Source organism: Ursus americanus, chromosome 21 (genome assembly GCF_024610735.1).
Source record: "Ursus americanus isolate L20-20 chromosome 21, mUrsAme1.1.p, whole genome shotgun sequence".
Lineage (NCBI taxonomy): Eukaryota > Metazoa > Chordata > Mammalia > Carnivora > Ursidae > Ursus > Ursus americanus.
The window spans coordinates 1,780,394-1,796,344 of NC_142147.1; the positions used below are offsets into that span (position 1 = coordinate 1,780,394).

Below are 15,951 nucleotides of genomic sequence, written 5' to 3' on the forward strand. Positions count from 1 at the left end.
GACCTGGGAAGCGTGGAAGGGTGCGAAGCGAGCGCTGTCCAGGGGCGGCTGGGCGCGGGCCGCTCCGGGAGCTCTGCGGGCGTTTCGTCACGAGATCGCGTTTCTCTGCTCACAGTGCGTCATGACCCTGCTGTACGCCTTCTCTACAGACATCTTCTCCGTCATCAACTTCTTCAGCTTCTTCAACTGGCTCTGCGTGGCCCTGGCCATCGCCGGCATGCTGTGGCTCCGGTACCGGAAGCCCGAGCTGGAGCGGCCCATCAAGGTAAGCGGCCGGCCGGTCGGCCCGGCACAGCCACTCAGTCCTGTGCCCTTTAGCGTGTGGCTGGGCGAGCCGCTGTCCCTCCGTCTTCCCTGCACCGGCCGGCGGTTAGGGCACCTTCTCCAGAACATTCTGGCGAGGCTGGAGCAGGTCTGTGTGGACGTGCTTCCGAGAGACGCAAAGAGGTAGCTGTTTCACAGGATGACTGTTATCGGGAACCTCTTAAGTGCCGACCACGTGACTCCAGGTGCTGGGGTTCATCAGAGGACAAATTAGACCCCTAAGTCCCCTAGAGCCTCTCTTCTAAGGAGGGCAGAAGCAGTAACTACGGAACCCGCGTGCCAGGTGGGGGGTGATGAGCACTGCGGGGCAGGGGCAGGTGCCAGGGCAGGAGGGGAGACCAGCTGGGGTGCAGGTGGAGGTGCCCACAGCGCCCGCCCTAGCCTCGGCCTGCCCAGGAGAAACCAGGGTGCTGGCCCTTGTCAGCTCAGTCCTGGGGTACAGCTTCCCGGAGTGACACCGTCTCTCCAAGAAGGGGTGCAGCAAAGGCCCCGTGAGCACGTCAGCCACGGCCCTGTCCCTTGTCCAGCACCTGCTGGCATGTGGTCCTCACGATGGGCACCTGTCCACCAGCCTCCTCCCTGCTCCCCACCCAGCAGTCTTGCAGAGGCCAGCGGGGTCCAGGAGAGGCTCTGGGGGGACCAAGGCAACCTCAGTGCCCGGGATCATCTCAGCTCTCGCTTGTGGGGGGCGCCGTCCCCACATCAGCCAGGGCTGTGACTGGCACTGTCACAGTGGGGCAGGCGGGGCGTGCCATGTGGACTGAGCTGGTGGGACCCTGACTCGTCCGTTACCCCCCGGGGTCTGCCGGTGTGCAGACAGACGGCCGAGCCCCAGTGTGGATGAGGCTGCCCGGCGGAAGGCACAGAGAAGCAGAAGCGGGACGAGCGTCCCGGGAGCCGCCAGCCGGTCTGTGGGCGTGTCTGCAGCTCTGCCTTGAACTCTGTGGGTGGGCCGCGTGCCGGGGGGCGGGAGGGGGGGGGCTGCAGACCGCAGCCCCGCCTGTCCACAAAGGGCTCTCTGAGAAGGCGGGTGCTGCTGTGTGTTTAGTGGGTGGCCACGGTCTTCCCAGAAGCGCGGGGCCCCTCCTTTGGGTGACTGTGTCGGGTGCTGGGCCCAGGTCTCCACCCTGTGATGGAACCAGGAGGCTGACCTTCCCTGACCTTGGGAAGGGTCAAGGGACCAACCTGCTTGTTTCCATCTGCCCATCAGCACTCTCTGTGCTTGGAGTGGTTACTGCCCGGCCCCCCATGCTGAGGGCGGGTAGAGGTCTCCGTGGTCAGGAGCCTGGCTGCCTCGTGTGAGGCCGACTCAGAAAACCACGCAGGCTGGAGCTGGCAAAGGCTAGAACAGGCCCCGGAGGTCAGAGCCGTCCATAGCTCGGCCGGGACACAGGAGTGGCTTGGAGTGGGGGTGCAGGGGGTGCCCGAGACGGGGGTCCCAAGGGAAAAGATGCCCCCAGCAAGGACACGGGATGGGGTGCATTCAGCAGGGTGGATGGGACTCAGGACAGCAGGTGGTGGGAGGTGTGGGACGGGAGTGATGGAGGACAGGCTGCGGGCCTCAGCTACTTCCCCATCCCCATCCCCAGGTGAACCTGGCCCTCCCCGTGTTCTTCATCCTGGCCTGCCTCTTCCTGATTGCCGTGTCCTTCTGGAAGACCCCCGTGGAGTGTGGCATTGGCTTCACCATCATCCTTAGTGGCCTGCCTGTCTACTTCCTTGGGGTCTGGTGGAAAAACAAGCCCAAGTGGCTCCTTCACAGCATCTGTGAGTACCTTTGTCCTCAGCCCGGGGCCGCGGCCGTCTGCAGTTCTGGTCTAACCCCTCATCCGGGAACAGCTGAGCGCCCCCTGTCCCAGGTCCCAGGGTCAGCCAGGGGCAGTGACAGTGTGCGAGGCCCCGGTGAAGGGGCCGGCAGTGAGGCATTTACAGTGCTGACCAAGGTTCGGGGCGCTGTGGCGTGTTGGGCAGTAACATGTGGACACTTATTTCAGGGATAAGACGCTCAGCTTGGCACCAGCTAATCTCAGAACAAGGGATTCCAGAGAAGCAGGCTGCTTTTGCCAAGTAATGAAATCCCACCGTCTGTCACCAGCTTAAACACAGCCGGCTGACCTAGAAAGGCAGAGAAGGACAAGGCAGGATCCCAGGATTGCCGTCCTGGGCTCCATTCACAAGCCAAGCTTAGGTCCCATGACTGAAATCACGCCGAATGTGGCAGGATTCTAGAAAAGTCAGGGCATCCGTGGGCCTGCACCCCAAGCACCGCGTGCCAGGTGGCCGTCCTGCGTTCTCACTGGCGCCTCTCGGTCATTTGGGGGAAGCTTTCCTTCCAGCCCAGCCCACAGGCTCCCTGTCAGTCATTTTTCAGAAGACGCCGCCCAGGGGCCTGAAGCAGGACCCCCTCTATCCTGAGATTAGCACCCACGATGAGTGCTTGCAGGGTCCATGGGTGCCAGGTGTTGGTTGGGCCCCTGGTGCATGCCCACCTGCTCCAGCGTCTCTGCAGGACTGCAGGCGAGCCGTGGTCATCCTGAGGACGGCGTGCCAGCTGCCGGTCCTGGCGTCTGCCTGGACCCTCCGTCCCATCGGGGCTCTTGAGAACCCCGGGCTCTGACACAGGCCGAGGGCTGGAGCCCATGCCTGCCTACCGCCACGTTCCTCGGCCACACCAGCTGGGTGACATGCGGGTTGGCTCCCAGCAGCAGGGAGGCCCGTGGGCCCCGGGCGCGTGTACACGCATCGGGAGGTTTCCGAAAGAGCCCTGGGTTTGTAGCCGCCCCTGCCGCTCTGGGAGGTGTGGCCACAGGGGACAGGGTGAGCTGCAGCCCACACCGCCCGGCGCTGCCCTCAGCTGACTAAGCTGTCCCCCCGCCCACAGTTTCCACCACGGTCCTCTGCCAGAAGCTCATGCAGGTGGTGCCCCAGGAGACGTAAGCAAGAAGCACCGAGAAGCTGCCGGAAAGAAAATGAACAAAGATGGTGTTGAAACATCTCACCCCTTGAAAAGCGACTCCGGTCCTGTCATCCAGGCAGCTCAGCTGAGCGCCCCGCTCCGTCCCTCCACTGGGTCAGGGGGCTGGGGTCACAGTGAAAACTGGTACGACTTTAGTCCCAGAAAGCGAACGTCTGTCTTAACCTCCACGAGTGTAGCACCGCGAAGAGGCCGGGCCCCTGACCCACCGCAGGCTGGTCGCCGCGTTGGGACTTTCACCTTTCAGCCTTTGTTTATTTGTGGTTTTTTTTTTTATTTAAATTTTGGGTCAAGTTGACGCCACCAAGATGATGATTTTCTAAAGAAATGAGGGGAGTGGGGCGGGTTTTCGCCCTCTGCCCCCCACAGCATGGTGTGCTTCCGAGGGACCAGGTCGTGTTGTGGGGCCCAGCCCGGCACAGGCTCCCAGGAAGGGAGGGATGCCAAGCGCCGAACACTCCAGTCCCACGAGCGAGCTACCAAGACTCGGACCTCGCCGTGTGGACCTCAGAGTTGCACTGACAGACGGACGGCGGCCAGACCACGTGCTTGGCTTTCTTTTGTTGTTGTTACAGATGCAGTGACTTTAGTGAAACTAATCTCGGGACTTAGGTCTCTTTGCCTTAAAGACCCAAGTGTAGTTCCCTCCCCGACCCCCAGAAGAGAGAAGAGAAGGTCTCCAGAACAGCTGCCTGGAGAGAGTGACTGACACTGGCCCCCCCAGCTCGGCGGAAGGCGGGTTCCCGCGGCTGGTGTCCACCGCAGGCAGGGTCCCCGAGCAGAGATCTCGAGCGGCTGACGACCCCAAGCTCCCGACCATGTGCGCCACCCAGGACATCAGCGCAGGGTCCGGGCTTCTGGCTTCACGCACCCTGCCCTGGACACCCGCATGAGCGGAGGCCCGACGGCAGGAGGACTCGGGTGTGGGCTATGGTCGCGTGGCTTCTGAGCTGTTCCATATCCGGTACTGGGACTGACCGAGAGTTTTTCCAGGCAAAGACTCACATTTGAAATCTATAGCGAACCAGGTCAGAATGGCAGACACCATGGTGGGGAGTCCTGAAGGGCTTCCCCCCGGTAGTCCCTCAAGACCACCCTCTCCGGGGCCGGAAGAACTGACCCCAGCAAGCCGCCTAGAGCTGGTTCGGGCTCCTGGGGGGAGCCGCCATCCCCCCAGGGGCATGGCCCTCCCAGGCCCGACTCCACTGCTGGGACGCTGGGGCCGCTGCTCTCACTGCGGCTGTCCGGACTCCTCGGGCTTTCGTCTTGGTGCCCGTGGAGCTTTCCCAGGGGTGGCAGCTGAGGCCAGTGCGGAGGTCCAGCTGAGCCCTCAGGCATCGGGCTGGAGCCCCGCAGGGCCGCGTGAGCTTGGCGTGGCCAGCCTGCTACCATCCGTCCGGGCTCCAGGACCCAGAGCAACCTGGAAGCAGCTCGGGAGGCCGAGAAGTCTGCCCGTTGTCCATCCGTCCTGCTTTGTGTCTGAGCACAGCGCTGGCTCTGGGAGGGATGCGGGGAGCCGAGGGGTCCTGGCAGCCTGCAGGCGGATCTGGGGAATCGAAGCACCGTCACCCCTGCGGGGATGGGGGGCCGGGAGGGCCAGGGTTTCCTTCTCACGCAGGCGGGTCACAGGCTGTTCTCAAGCCTGCTGTGAAGGCGGGTTAGCGGTCCCAGCTGCCGTTCCTGGAGCCGCGCCCCCAACCCGGCTCGGTTGGGGGGCCCTCAGACGGCGGTGCCGAGTCGGCCCTCCTGCCCGCAGACACGGGGTGGCGCTTCACAGTGGCGTTCTGGGCAAGGCAGAGACTCTGCTCTTTGTGACCGCTCTCCTGACGCGTGTCCCGAGCACGCGCGTTTGTCCGGCTTCGTGTTTTTTGTTTTAAAGCAAACCCTGTCGTTACCAGCAAGCCTTTGTGCGTGGGTCTGCTGTTTTACCCAGTCCTGACGTGTCACTAATTTAAAGGATGCTGTTGGCTCCATGTGTATTTATTTGCGGGGTTGACGACCACCCTTGCTGCTGCGCGGTGTTCCGCTGTCCTGGCGTCCCCGTGTGTCCTGGCCACGTCAGCCGGCCGCGACACCTACTGCGGAGTGGCGTGTGTGGCCTAACGTCTCTCTCTCTTCCCGTCAGTGGCTAACCTGTTGCACGTGGCTGGTTCAGGGTGGGGAGTTTGGGGTTTGTGTGTGGGGGGGGTTTTCGTTGGTTTTGAAGAAACACGATCAAAATCTTAAGTACTGCTGGTGGTTGTCCGTGTCTTTTGTTCAGCGCCGGATTCTGGGTGTAGGAATGATCCCGGGCGTTGTCTGCATAAGGGGGGTTGATCGTGTGTGTCTTGGCCCACCTCATTCGTTCGCTGCGTGGCCTCCTTGAGGCCGGCAGCGTGGGAGGCCCGCCACGGTGGCCACAGCCCCCATCTCAGGATGGGTGGTGCCGGCCAGGAAGGAGGCAAGGGGCCTGAGTGGGAGTTGGGATGTGCCTCTCGGAGGGGGCGTTGCAGTTGAGATGGAAGAGAGCGGGGCCGCGGGCCGGGGCGGCTGCCGGGGCCAGCAGCAGGAGGGCAGGGGGAGGCTCATGCCAGCTTGCGGTCAGGAGGGAGGGCCAAGCCCCGTCCCTCATTTCCACAGCATCCTTGAGTATCTCGTCCGAGCCCCAGAGTGGGACAGGGCTGACGGCCACACCACTCCTCCACGGACCCACAGACGACACTCAACGGAACTCCGGCATGCTGTGTCCTGAGCGTTCGTGTGTGAACAGGGCCTAGAGGACGGGTGGGTGGGACAAGGATCTGCCAGGGTGGGAAGGGCTTTGTGGGGCAGCCACGGCCTGAGCCTTGGGACCGCAGGTTTGGGTGCTCGGTGGAGGGGTTTCCATTCCTGAGACGGGCTTGGTGAGGGAGGGCTGCCTGCCATCCGAGCACACCAGGGCACCCCGACTCCGTGTGTGCACCCCTGCATACTGAGCCCCAAAGCCAAGGGGGGAAGGGGCTGCGTGGGCAGGGCTGTCCCAACCTGCTGCCCTCACTGCATGCCCTCGCACCCTGCCCCTGGGGGCCAGGTGCCCACAGCGGTCCACACTCCCACCCAAGCACCGTGCTGCTCCCTGTCTGCTCCAGGGAGCCCCACTAAACGCACACACAGCTCATGATGCGTCCAGGAGCACACACAAATCCCACATCCATTCCCAGGGGAGCAGGTGGGAACCCTGCGGCCCCGGCCCCGGCCCAGGGACGGGCTGTCCTTTCACTGTTGCCAATGAAATTGTCTCGACACCTCAAAGGACCTCAAAGGACGGTTCTCAAACCAGTTTCTTAGACCAACCAGAGCTGGGACCCTGGTCCTGCTCTTCCTGTGAGGGGTGGGGAGAGGGACATGGAGGCAGGGAGAAGGGAGATGGAGGGAGGGAGCGGGGAAAGAGGTCCACAGAGGCGGGGGTGCTAGGCACGTCCACGCCACAACCTGCAAGCACTCAGCCGAGTTCACATTCCGAGGAGCCCCAGGGAGGTGAGGAGCGAGGCTGGCAGCTACAGGAGACTTCTCACCGTCCCCCAATTCCTAGGAAATCCTCCAGGCTCACCAAACTCACCGGGTGCTTGTATGGACTGCTGGTGAGGGGGTTGGGGGTGTTGGGCCAGCAGCAGCAAGACGGGGACCCTTGCCCGTGGAAATAGCTACAACCACTATGAGTGTGGGGTGCAGTGCAGGCTGTGGGGGTGGGGTCAGGCAAGGGGAGGGGAATTCTGAGCCCAGTGGGAGGGGGTGCAGTGATCTCCGGGCCAGGTGAGAGCTCCAGAACCTCGGGGTGTCACGAGGACCCCAGGGAGGGAGCGTGTGCCTGCCTCCAGACCTTTTTTTTTTTTTTCTTAAAGGTTCTATTTATTTATTAGAGAGCAGGGGGAGGGGCAGAGGGAGAGGGAGAAGCAGACTCCCTGCTGAGCAGGGAGCCTGATGCGGGACTCGATTCCAGGATCCTGGGATCATAACCTGAGCCAAAGGCAGACGCTTCACCAACTGAGCCCCCCAGGTGCCCCCAGACAAGACCCTTTCTGAGAATCCCAAATACACGACCTTTCTGTGGCCTCCAGAGTACGTGAATGCTTGGCCCCCCTCCCCCACCGAACAGCCTCCAGAGATGGGGGGCCCCAAGCCCTGAGCCCACTTCCCTCTCCCCCGCACACGCACACAGGCTGCCCACACCAGAGGTAGGGTTGGGGCCCAGGCGCCCTCCACCCCGCAGCCAGAAAGTTTTAAATTCCTGCGCACCAGGCAGGCTGAGTGCTGCCCTCTGCACTTCTTGGGGTCCAGTCCAGGCAAGACCCAGATCCTTCTGTCTCTGCCCGAGGGTGACTTCGTGCTGCCAGGAGGAGCTCCACCGTGGGATTAAAGTCAGAGGCTTACAGCTCACACGCCCGCAACGCCCCGGGCAGCGGATCGCTCACAGGACAAGTCTCTACCAGTTCCCCTGGAGAGCGAATCCTGTCCAGGGCAGAGAGGACGTGGAAAGCTTCAGAAGTTCCCTCTCCCTTAGCAGCCTCCGTGCAGGCTGTCTGGAGAGCGGCATGTGGCCCCGGGGAGCCTCTTCCCCTCCTCCCCTCAAAGGTGGGCTCGGGGCCCAGAGTCAAGGCGTGGGTCTGTCCCTGCCCACCGGTGTCCCCACGCTTCCAAGCCGGTCCCGCCTGTCCCTCCTGGGGGAGGCCGCCTTATGAAGCCCTTAGACAACCCCTGGCTTGAGGTTGGGAAAGCAGTGTGGACGACCTTGACCCTTGACCCCGAGGTCAGCGGGGCCACTCCTCGTCCTGAGAGCGGCTCCGACTGTTACACAGCCAGGCCACTGACTTCTCGTCCTGTCCGTGAGCGCTTGCCCAACCTTCCCGGAGGGCGCAGCTTCACGCTCAAGGAGTCGAGTTGGGGGGTGGGGGCTGCGTCCTGACTTCTTCCATTGAAGCCGCTACTGTTTGATTTCTGGGCTCGGCTCCTCCCTTGCGGACAGCGGCGGATCCCACAGGGAGGGATTTGTCAAATAAAACCCATGTCTGGACTAAGGAGAGACTTTATTTGGAAGGGCTGGCCTGTCGCGGTTGGGACCGTGAGCGCCTGGGGGACAGGCCAGGGTCTCTCTTCTGGAGGGCAACCGGGTGGGGCCCGGGCGGAGCGGGTGTCCCCCCACCAGGGGGCTGTCTGCTGGCTCGCCCTGAGGGGGGCCAGGGTCTGGTCTGGGGAGGAACGGGGGCCAAAGCACAGCGTGGTTAAGGAGCATTTTGTCCCGGTGGACCGGTGGGGCCGTCACTGCCGAGGCACAAGGGAGTTTGAGGACCTGTGTCCGGCCTCGTCGCCGGCGAGTGTCCTCTGGTCGTCAGGGAAGGGGGTCCCTGGCAATGAGCTGTTTCCAGAACACGAAGGGAGAGGGCTCGTGAGCCCCGGCTGTCCTCCAGGGCGGGAGGCCTCGCCGAGGTTCTGCAGTGTCCGAAGGAGGACGGGGCTGTGGTGGTCTGTACCTGCACGCGTGGCCCCCACCCCGGCCACCTGTAGCCCCTACCACTGGGCCCTACTGCCAGCCCCCTTCACGGGGCCCCACACATGCAGATCCTGGCCTTGCTTTCCTCCCCGCTCAGGGCTCCTGGTGGCTCAGTTGGCGAAGCATCTGCCTTCAGCTCTCGTGATCCCAGGGGCCCTGGGATGGAGTCCGCCATTGGGCTCCCTCCTCGGCAGAAGTCTGCTTCTCCCTCTGCCCCTCCCCCACCCCACTCGTGTTCTCTCTCTCTCTTAAATAAATAAAATATTTTTTAAAAAGAAGGGAAAGGTGGAAAGAGTACACAAGGACATTTCCCTGAGGGCGGAAGATCTCTGGGAGAGTCTGTGGGAATCAGCCACCTCGGGAGCCTCCAGGTAGGGAACTGGAGGTCCTGGGGATGTGGCAGGAAAAGGGATTTTTGCCCTGTGCCCTTTTGCTCCTTGTAGGTCTTGAATCACGTGGGTGATTCACCCATCCATGAAAACAGTACTTTTTAAATGAGCTTTGACAAAGCAGCAGGCTCTCTGGGACGCTGGCACTGTTCTGTGTGGTGCACAGGGTGGTGCAAATTCATTGTGCTGTGAAGGGTTGTGCGCTTTCTGCAGGGTCTTAAGTGCACACCGGACGTGTTGCTGCCTGGCCTCTGCCTCGACCTTGCTGTGTGTGCTGGATGTGTCCCGCAGCCTGCAGGATACGCCCCCAGCATGTGAGGACGGGGCGTTGGCATCCCTCCGTCTCCAGCCCCCGCCGTGAGCCCCTCGCTCATCAGGAGCTAGACATGAGGCTCAGGGCCCTCAGTGCAATGGGCAGGGAGGGCGGGGTGGGGACAAAGGATTCGCTTGTGTTGGCAGACCCCCAGGCTGGCAGGAAACAGGGTCCGCATTCAGGCCTTCCCAGGTCCTGGGGGTCACTGGCCGCCTTGAGCCCTTTTCCTGCCTTCTGAGGCTGGGCTCCTCCAGGGGAGGCTCTGGGAGCCCTTCAGGGACCAGATGCATCTGAGACATCGGCGAGCCCGCTCTCATTGTTTCTGCACCTCTGCTTCCAGCGTGGCAAGGCCTCCTTGGGAGGGACACTCAGGATCTCTCGGGACCGTACTGGTGCCCCAGGACAGGGCTGTGGAGCTGCGCCTGGGATGACCTTCAGGGCTCCACACCCAGAGACCCCACCTCGCTGTCCCGGGCAGTCACCCTGGACAGACGCCTCCACCTTTTCCCCGCGCGGCTCTCGGCCCCGACCGGGCTTGCTTCCGCAGGGCCGACTCACTGCCATTTGACATGCTTGGCCGTACGACACAGATGGCTCAGGGAACTGGCCGCATCCCCAGGCTACCAAGAGTTAGAATCACAAACTCAGAACGTCCAAGGGCCGCCCCAAGACCATTTACAGATGGAGAAATGGGGGCAGAGAGTGAGAGAGAGAGCATGAGCGTGGGAGGCCCTCAGTCTGGTAAGAGTGTGAACGCCTGCCGGGATTTCGGCCTCTCCACCCAACACGACGATCTCACTGCTTTCGCTAATTGCGTATTTTTGAGCAGCTGCTAAGAATGTCTTCAGGTGTGTATTGACAGCAGAATTCCAGCCCCCTCCGCGGCTCTCTTCCCAGGCTTCCGGGGTCCTGGCAGCCAATTCAGAAGGATACAGAGCACACAGGGGCCACTAATGACGTGACCGGAATGCGCTTAAGCAGGGGCTAGGACCGGTACGTCCTAGGGCACAGAGAGAAAGAACTAGAAAGTGCGCTCACCTATGGAAGACCGGACGGAGAAGAGCTACCCCCCACCCCAGCTGCTCTTGTGAAGGGAAGGGGGAGGTTGCACAAACCACCCCATGGGGTCTTTCAGGCCCGAGAAACATCCAGAGCTGCGCCATGAGCTCTTACAAAAGGAGGAGCTCTGACCTCTAGGGCCAGACCTGGATTTTGGGGGATGGGATTTGCTAGATTGGCAGGTCCGGAGCCATGATGTAGGACGGAGGCATTCAGGCTGCAGGTTTCATGGATCCTCGTTCCCCAAAGACAGGAAGACCAGCAGCTGGACTTCTCAGGCTAGGCGCCGTCCCCAGAGGAGCTGGTGAGTTACTCTCGGTCCATGTGGGGTGTGGGAGGCCCGCAGGGAGGCCACAGTTTCTGTCCTGAGCCCTGTTTGTTCCCTGCTTTTCTCCTTGCCTCAGGGAGCACGTGGAAGGGGCTAGGAGCAAACCCGTAAAGTGCATAATGCCGTGCCCACTGCCTTTGACACAAAGATCCGACTCCTGAAATGCTCCCAGGGCCTCGCACATCGGCCACCTGCCTACTTTTCTAAAAGTTGTTGAACCACCTCCCCTCCCTCTGGCATTCCAGGCCATGACGGCCTTCTTCCATTGTTAGAACGTCCTGTGCCTGGGACACACCTCAGGGCCTTTGCACGTGCTGTTTCCACACTGAGCCGCTCTTCCCCGCCTCCTCGCCTACACTGCAGCCACTCCCTGGGCTCAGAGCCTTCTCTCCACCTCCGGGTTTATTACTATGTTGTGAATTGCCCTTTGGCTTCTTTTCAGTGCCCACGTGTAAGAACATTTTGGATACTGGAGATTCCTGGAAATGCTTCGATGGAAGCTATAGAATAGAGAAGAGTGGTCCCCCCGGGACCTGAGAGGGTCCTGGCCCATGGCTCTCCAGATAGGCAACTTCGAGCACATGGCTCCCCTCTCCGAGGCTCGGTTTCCCCACCGTGATCTCCTAGGCGGTAAAGGTTAAGACAAGTGGCCTATGCCTCATCCTTCCTCCCCTTCCCTTCCAGGACCCTGAGGCCGGTGACAGATTGGCCACCCCGCAGCCCCTGCTTCAGGAGCGGAGGGCGCGTGGTTTGGTGAGAACTCTGAGGGAGAAGTGCAGCAGCCTCCGGGGAAGGCTGCCTTCCTCAGGACACGACTGACTGCAGCATGAGCAGGAGGCCGACCGGCACGCAGGGCAGGTTCCAGAGGGGCGGGAGGGGTGCGGGGTGAGGTCAGCAGAGGCACCCCTCCCTCTGGACTCCGGTTACAGTGGAGACCAGCTGAGCTCCCGCAGCTTCCCTGGGAGTCGCTGTAGGGTCCTGAAGCCGGGGCTCCTGGTGTGGCTCCGAGCAGGACAAGAGCCATGCCCAGGATGCGGAGGTAGGAGCTTCACCATGGCTGTGAAAGCCCCACCACCCCTGGGAGCGCCCGGCTTTGTTCGGGCTACCGGAGTGGGCGCCGCCTGGCGCAGCCCAGATGTCCCGTCAGGACTGGGCCTCACCGTCCCCGGGTGGTGGCTGACCGCGCTCAGCAGAGCCCTCCCAGACTCGCCCTTGGCTGGAGGGTCCGCTGGCCTCTCTGCAGGCAGCCGGTGTCTGCTGGTGGCTGGACATGTTCCGAGGCCCCTCTGCCCCAATTCGGGACGATTCCTGCCGCTGTCCCAGCCCCGAGCTCCTGTGGGGTCGGCTGAGGCCTCTGCCATGACCGTCTGCAGTTCAGTGTCTCCCTCTGCCCGGCAGGGCCACCCCAGCAAGCCCTGACCTCACATCCCTGTGTCAGAGCCTGCCTCCTGCGAACCACACAAGAGGGCCCACGCGGACCAGGGCCACGACCGCGGGAGAAGGGGGAGTTGGTCTGACCCACCCCATAGCCCGCTCTCTGTCTTCGCGAGAGCACTGGTGCCCCGTGCACATGAGAAGCCTGAGGAAGCCAGGGAATCGGGGGGCTGATGAAACGGGGTGCCCTATGCCACCCCAGGGCACAGCACGGGTGCCAAGAACCCTGGCCTCTCAGACACCGGAGCTGGAGTCCGGCTTCCTCTCCTTGGCTCCAAAGGAAAGTCTGCATCTCTCCCCAAACACGGGGAGCTCAGGACCATCCCTGGGAACCTGAGGACAGAGCCTGCTTCTGCGGCCGTCCCGACATTCCTTCTGCACGGCGTGTGGGCCAGGGCACAGCAGGCATCATTAACTCCTCTAAGCAAACCTAAACTCTCCGATCCCAACATCCGCACTGCAGGCAGCAGAAACCCCACTCGGATAAATCTCCCCTGGGTCCCCGTGTTTCCTGACCCCTGCCGTCCCCCACTCTGCTTTCTGTCCTTGCTTTTGGCCAAGAGGAAGAGCGGTGTCCAGTATTAGCAGCGTCCCTCATTTTCATACTTTGCTTTGCGAAGGCGTGTAAATGAGTTCAAGCCTCCTGGACAGGTTTGGGCAGTGTTTGCTTGCACCTGTGACTCAGCACTCCCATTTCTGGGTACACATGCACCCCAGGGCGTGTGCGAGACTGTTTGCAGCCATTCCGGTCCCAGTGACCCAAACTGGAAACTGCCCACAAGACCGTGAATCCCAGAAAGGAGACATTGTGGTCATGCGTTGTTGGGACAATGAGCATTGGTGAGGGTTGCGTGGCCACGTCGTGTGCCACAAACCCAAGACCCCGTGAGAGAAGCCTTTATGGAGAACTGCCTGCTGCACGATCCTACTCCCAGAAAGTCTGAAACTTGGGGCAGGATCAGTGAGTCTGCACAGCAGGTGGTAGTGGGGTCAGGTGTCAGGGTCCTGGGGCCACTGGAATGCATCAGCACAGAGAGGGGCTTCAACAACACACATTTATCCCTTCGCTGTCCTAGAGGCAGGGGCTTCTGCAGGGCCAGGCTCCCCCCGAGGCCCCAGGGAAGGGACCTTCCTGCCTCTTCCAGCTCCTGGGTGCTCCAGGTGTCCCTCGGCTGGTGGCCATGTCCCTCCATCTCTGCTTGTGTCTTCCCGAGGCCTCTCCTCTGTGTCTTTGTTCAAATGTCCCCGTTCTTAGGAGGACACCAGTCGTTGGCTCTACGGCCCACCCGACTCCAGCATGACCTCAGTGTATCTTAGTTACATCTGCAAAGACCTGTTTCCAAATAAGGCCACGTTCTGCGGATACAGGTGGACGTGGTGGGGGGGCTGCTCTTCACCCCGGTACCGGCATGGAGGAGGGCTATGAGCTCCCGAGGCGGCTCCCGTTAGCAGGGGGCGTTCTGACTCTGGCTCCCCGGCCGTGACCTTGTGAACCCCACCCAGCTGGGCGTGCGGCGGGATTCGGGGGACAGAGCGTGCACTGCACTTCCACAACACACAGTAGAGAAGAGGGTGGCAGGAGATGCAGATCTGCTCATTCCACAGAATCGTATTCATATGGCCACTTTTCCAGGGCCACCGAAACAAACGACCACAAAACGGGCGGCTTGGACAGAGATGTACCTTCTTGCAGACCTGGAGACCAGACGTCTGACACGGGGCTGGCAGGACTAACGGCCAGGTATCCGCAGAGCTGGCTCCTTCTGGAAGCCCTGGGTAGGATTCATTTCTTTGCCTCCCCCAGCTTCTAGAAACCACCTGCTTCCCTTGGCATATAGCCCCTCTTCCAAATGCAAACCCAGCGGCTCCTCTGTGACTTCCTGCCTGTCTCTTACAAGGACCTGTGCTGACACTGGGCCCACGTGGATGGCCCAGGACCGTCTCCCCATCCCAGGGTCCTGCATGTAATCACACCCATAACGTCTCCTTCGCTCTGTAACTTATCCACAGGTTCCGGGGATTAGGACACAGACATCTTGGGGGCTGTTATTCTGCCAACTGTTTACCTACCTTGCGGCCTCTGAGAGAGAAGGGGAGTGTGGACAGGTGAGCTGGACCTGAACCACCCCTGGGGGGCCCGGGGGTGAGGATATGTCACCCCATGGGAGACTGTAAGGGCAGAGCTACAGGGGCTTTAAGAGCGGGAGGAGCACAGCACCTGGCGACCTGCTACGGAGCAGATTCAAGTGCTGGACGCAGCTGGGAGTTTTGGGAGATGTGTGCACCGGGTAGGCCAGGTAGGGTAGGGTGCTGTTCAGATGGCAAGTTCCGGAACACTCTCCGGTCCCAGTGCCTCCACAGCAACATGGCTCAAGCCTGGGACTGCATCGGGGACTCGACGTTTCCCGCCCGGACGGGCGTGCGGCGGCCGCCCCCTGGTACGAAAGGAGGCACTGCAGCAGGAGAGGGGCCGGGACCCTCGGCAGAGACGCTCGTGCGGGCACCGTGGGCCCCACAGGCTGACCGGAAATGACGTCCGCTTGGATTCACCGGCTCTTTCCCCCTCGTTTTCCCGACGGTCAGACGCTGCGTCTCCATGGCTCCTTTTCTGCAGGCTCCAGTGAAACGTGGCTGCTGAGCCGTCAGCGTCCCGCCCTGCGGCCTCCCGTGGACAGCTCTCCATGGACAGCCTTCCGTGGATGCATGAGTCAGCGCTCGGCCGGCTGCCCGGCGGGCCTCCCCAGACGGGGCCGAGGGACCCTCAGGAGATGGGGCACGGCTGGCGCTGTGAGTTTGGACTTAAGCCACGACGAGGTGTTTGTAGACTCCCTCGGAGAAGATGTGAAGATACGCAATGTTTGATGTGACAGAACATTCAGGATCTCGTGCTTGTAAATAACTCTCTGCACTGGGACTTGGACTCATCTTGATTCCGGATGTCCAGCCTCTCCCTCCCCACAGCTGTGGGTGAGGGTAACCTGCTAGAAAACGCCACCCAGTGAACCCATTATAAACAGACCCTTTGCGTGGAAAGGGAGGCCAAGGGGGTGGCGTGTTCCCTCAAACGCTGCCGGCCCTCCGGGGGCCCTGGAGCTTGACAAAGCCTTGACCACAGGCGAGCCTGTTCCTGTCAGGAGCCGCGTCCAGGGTTGTCCTATGTGGTCAGGCCCATCAAGAGGACCAGGTCAGATGCCGCGTTTGCTCTCGTTGGGGAAAGCGTAGAGGCCCCATCGGTCTCTGTATCCGTGTCCTGTTGTAACAAAGGGCCACATACGTAGCGCTCAGCCACAGACATGTCCTCACTCAGGCTCTGGAGGCAGAGGTCTGAGATCGAGGTGTCCGCAGGGCCACCATATGCCCTCGGGGGGCTCCGGGGTGGTCCTTCCTGCCACCGGCAGCTGGGGTGACTCTGCACCCCCTGGCTCATGGCTGTGTCCCTCTGGCTGTGGCCCCATGCTCACGTGGCCTGTCCCGTGTTTCTGTGTCTGTGTGGTTCCTGTCTCTCTTAGGCCACCGTCCTTGGACTCAGGGTCCATCTGAATCCAGGATGATCTCATCGTGAGATTCTTACCTTCATTACATCTGCAATGTCCTTCTTTCTAAACAGAGGTCACATTCTGAGGG

General features: G+C 61.7%; 1 protein-coding gene and 1 pseudogene across 1 annotated transcript in view; both read left to right on the forward strand.

Moving 5' to 3' along the window:
* The window catches only part of SLC7A5 (solute carrier family 7 member 5), a 33,149-nt gene extending 27,665 nt beyond the window's left edge, over positions 1-5,484 (forward strand). The window contains exons 8-10 of the mRNA XM_045772775.2: positions 116-265; positions 1,914-2,091; positions 3,206-5,484. Coding sequence (XP_045628731.1) covers positions 116-265; positions 1,914-2,091; positions 3,206-3,261 — 384 coding nt within the window. The 3' untranslated portion in view covers positions 3,262-5,484. The remainder of the gene's footprint in view (positions 1-115; positions 266-1,913; positions 2,092-3,205) is intronic.
* A 2,507-nt stretch (positions 5,485-7,991) lies between these two features.
* On the forward strand, positions 7,992-13,753 carry LOC148108201 (uncharacterized; annotated as a pseudogene).
* The last annotated feature ends 2,198 nt before the right edge of the window (positions 13,754-15,951 follow it).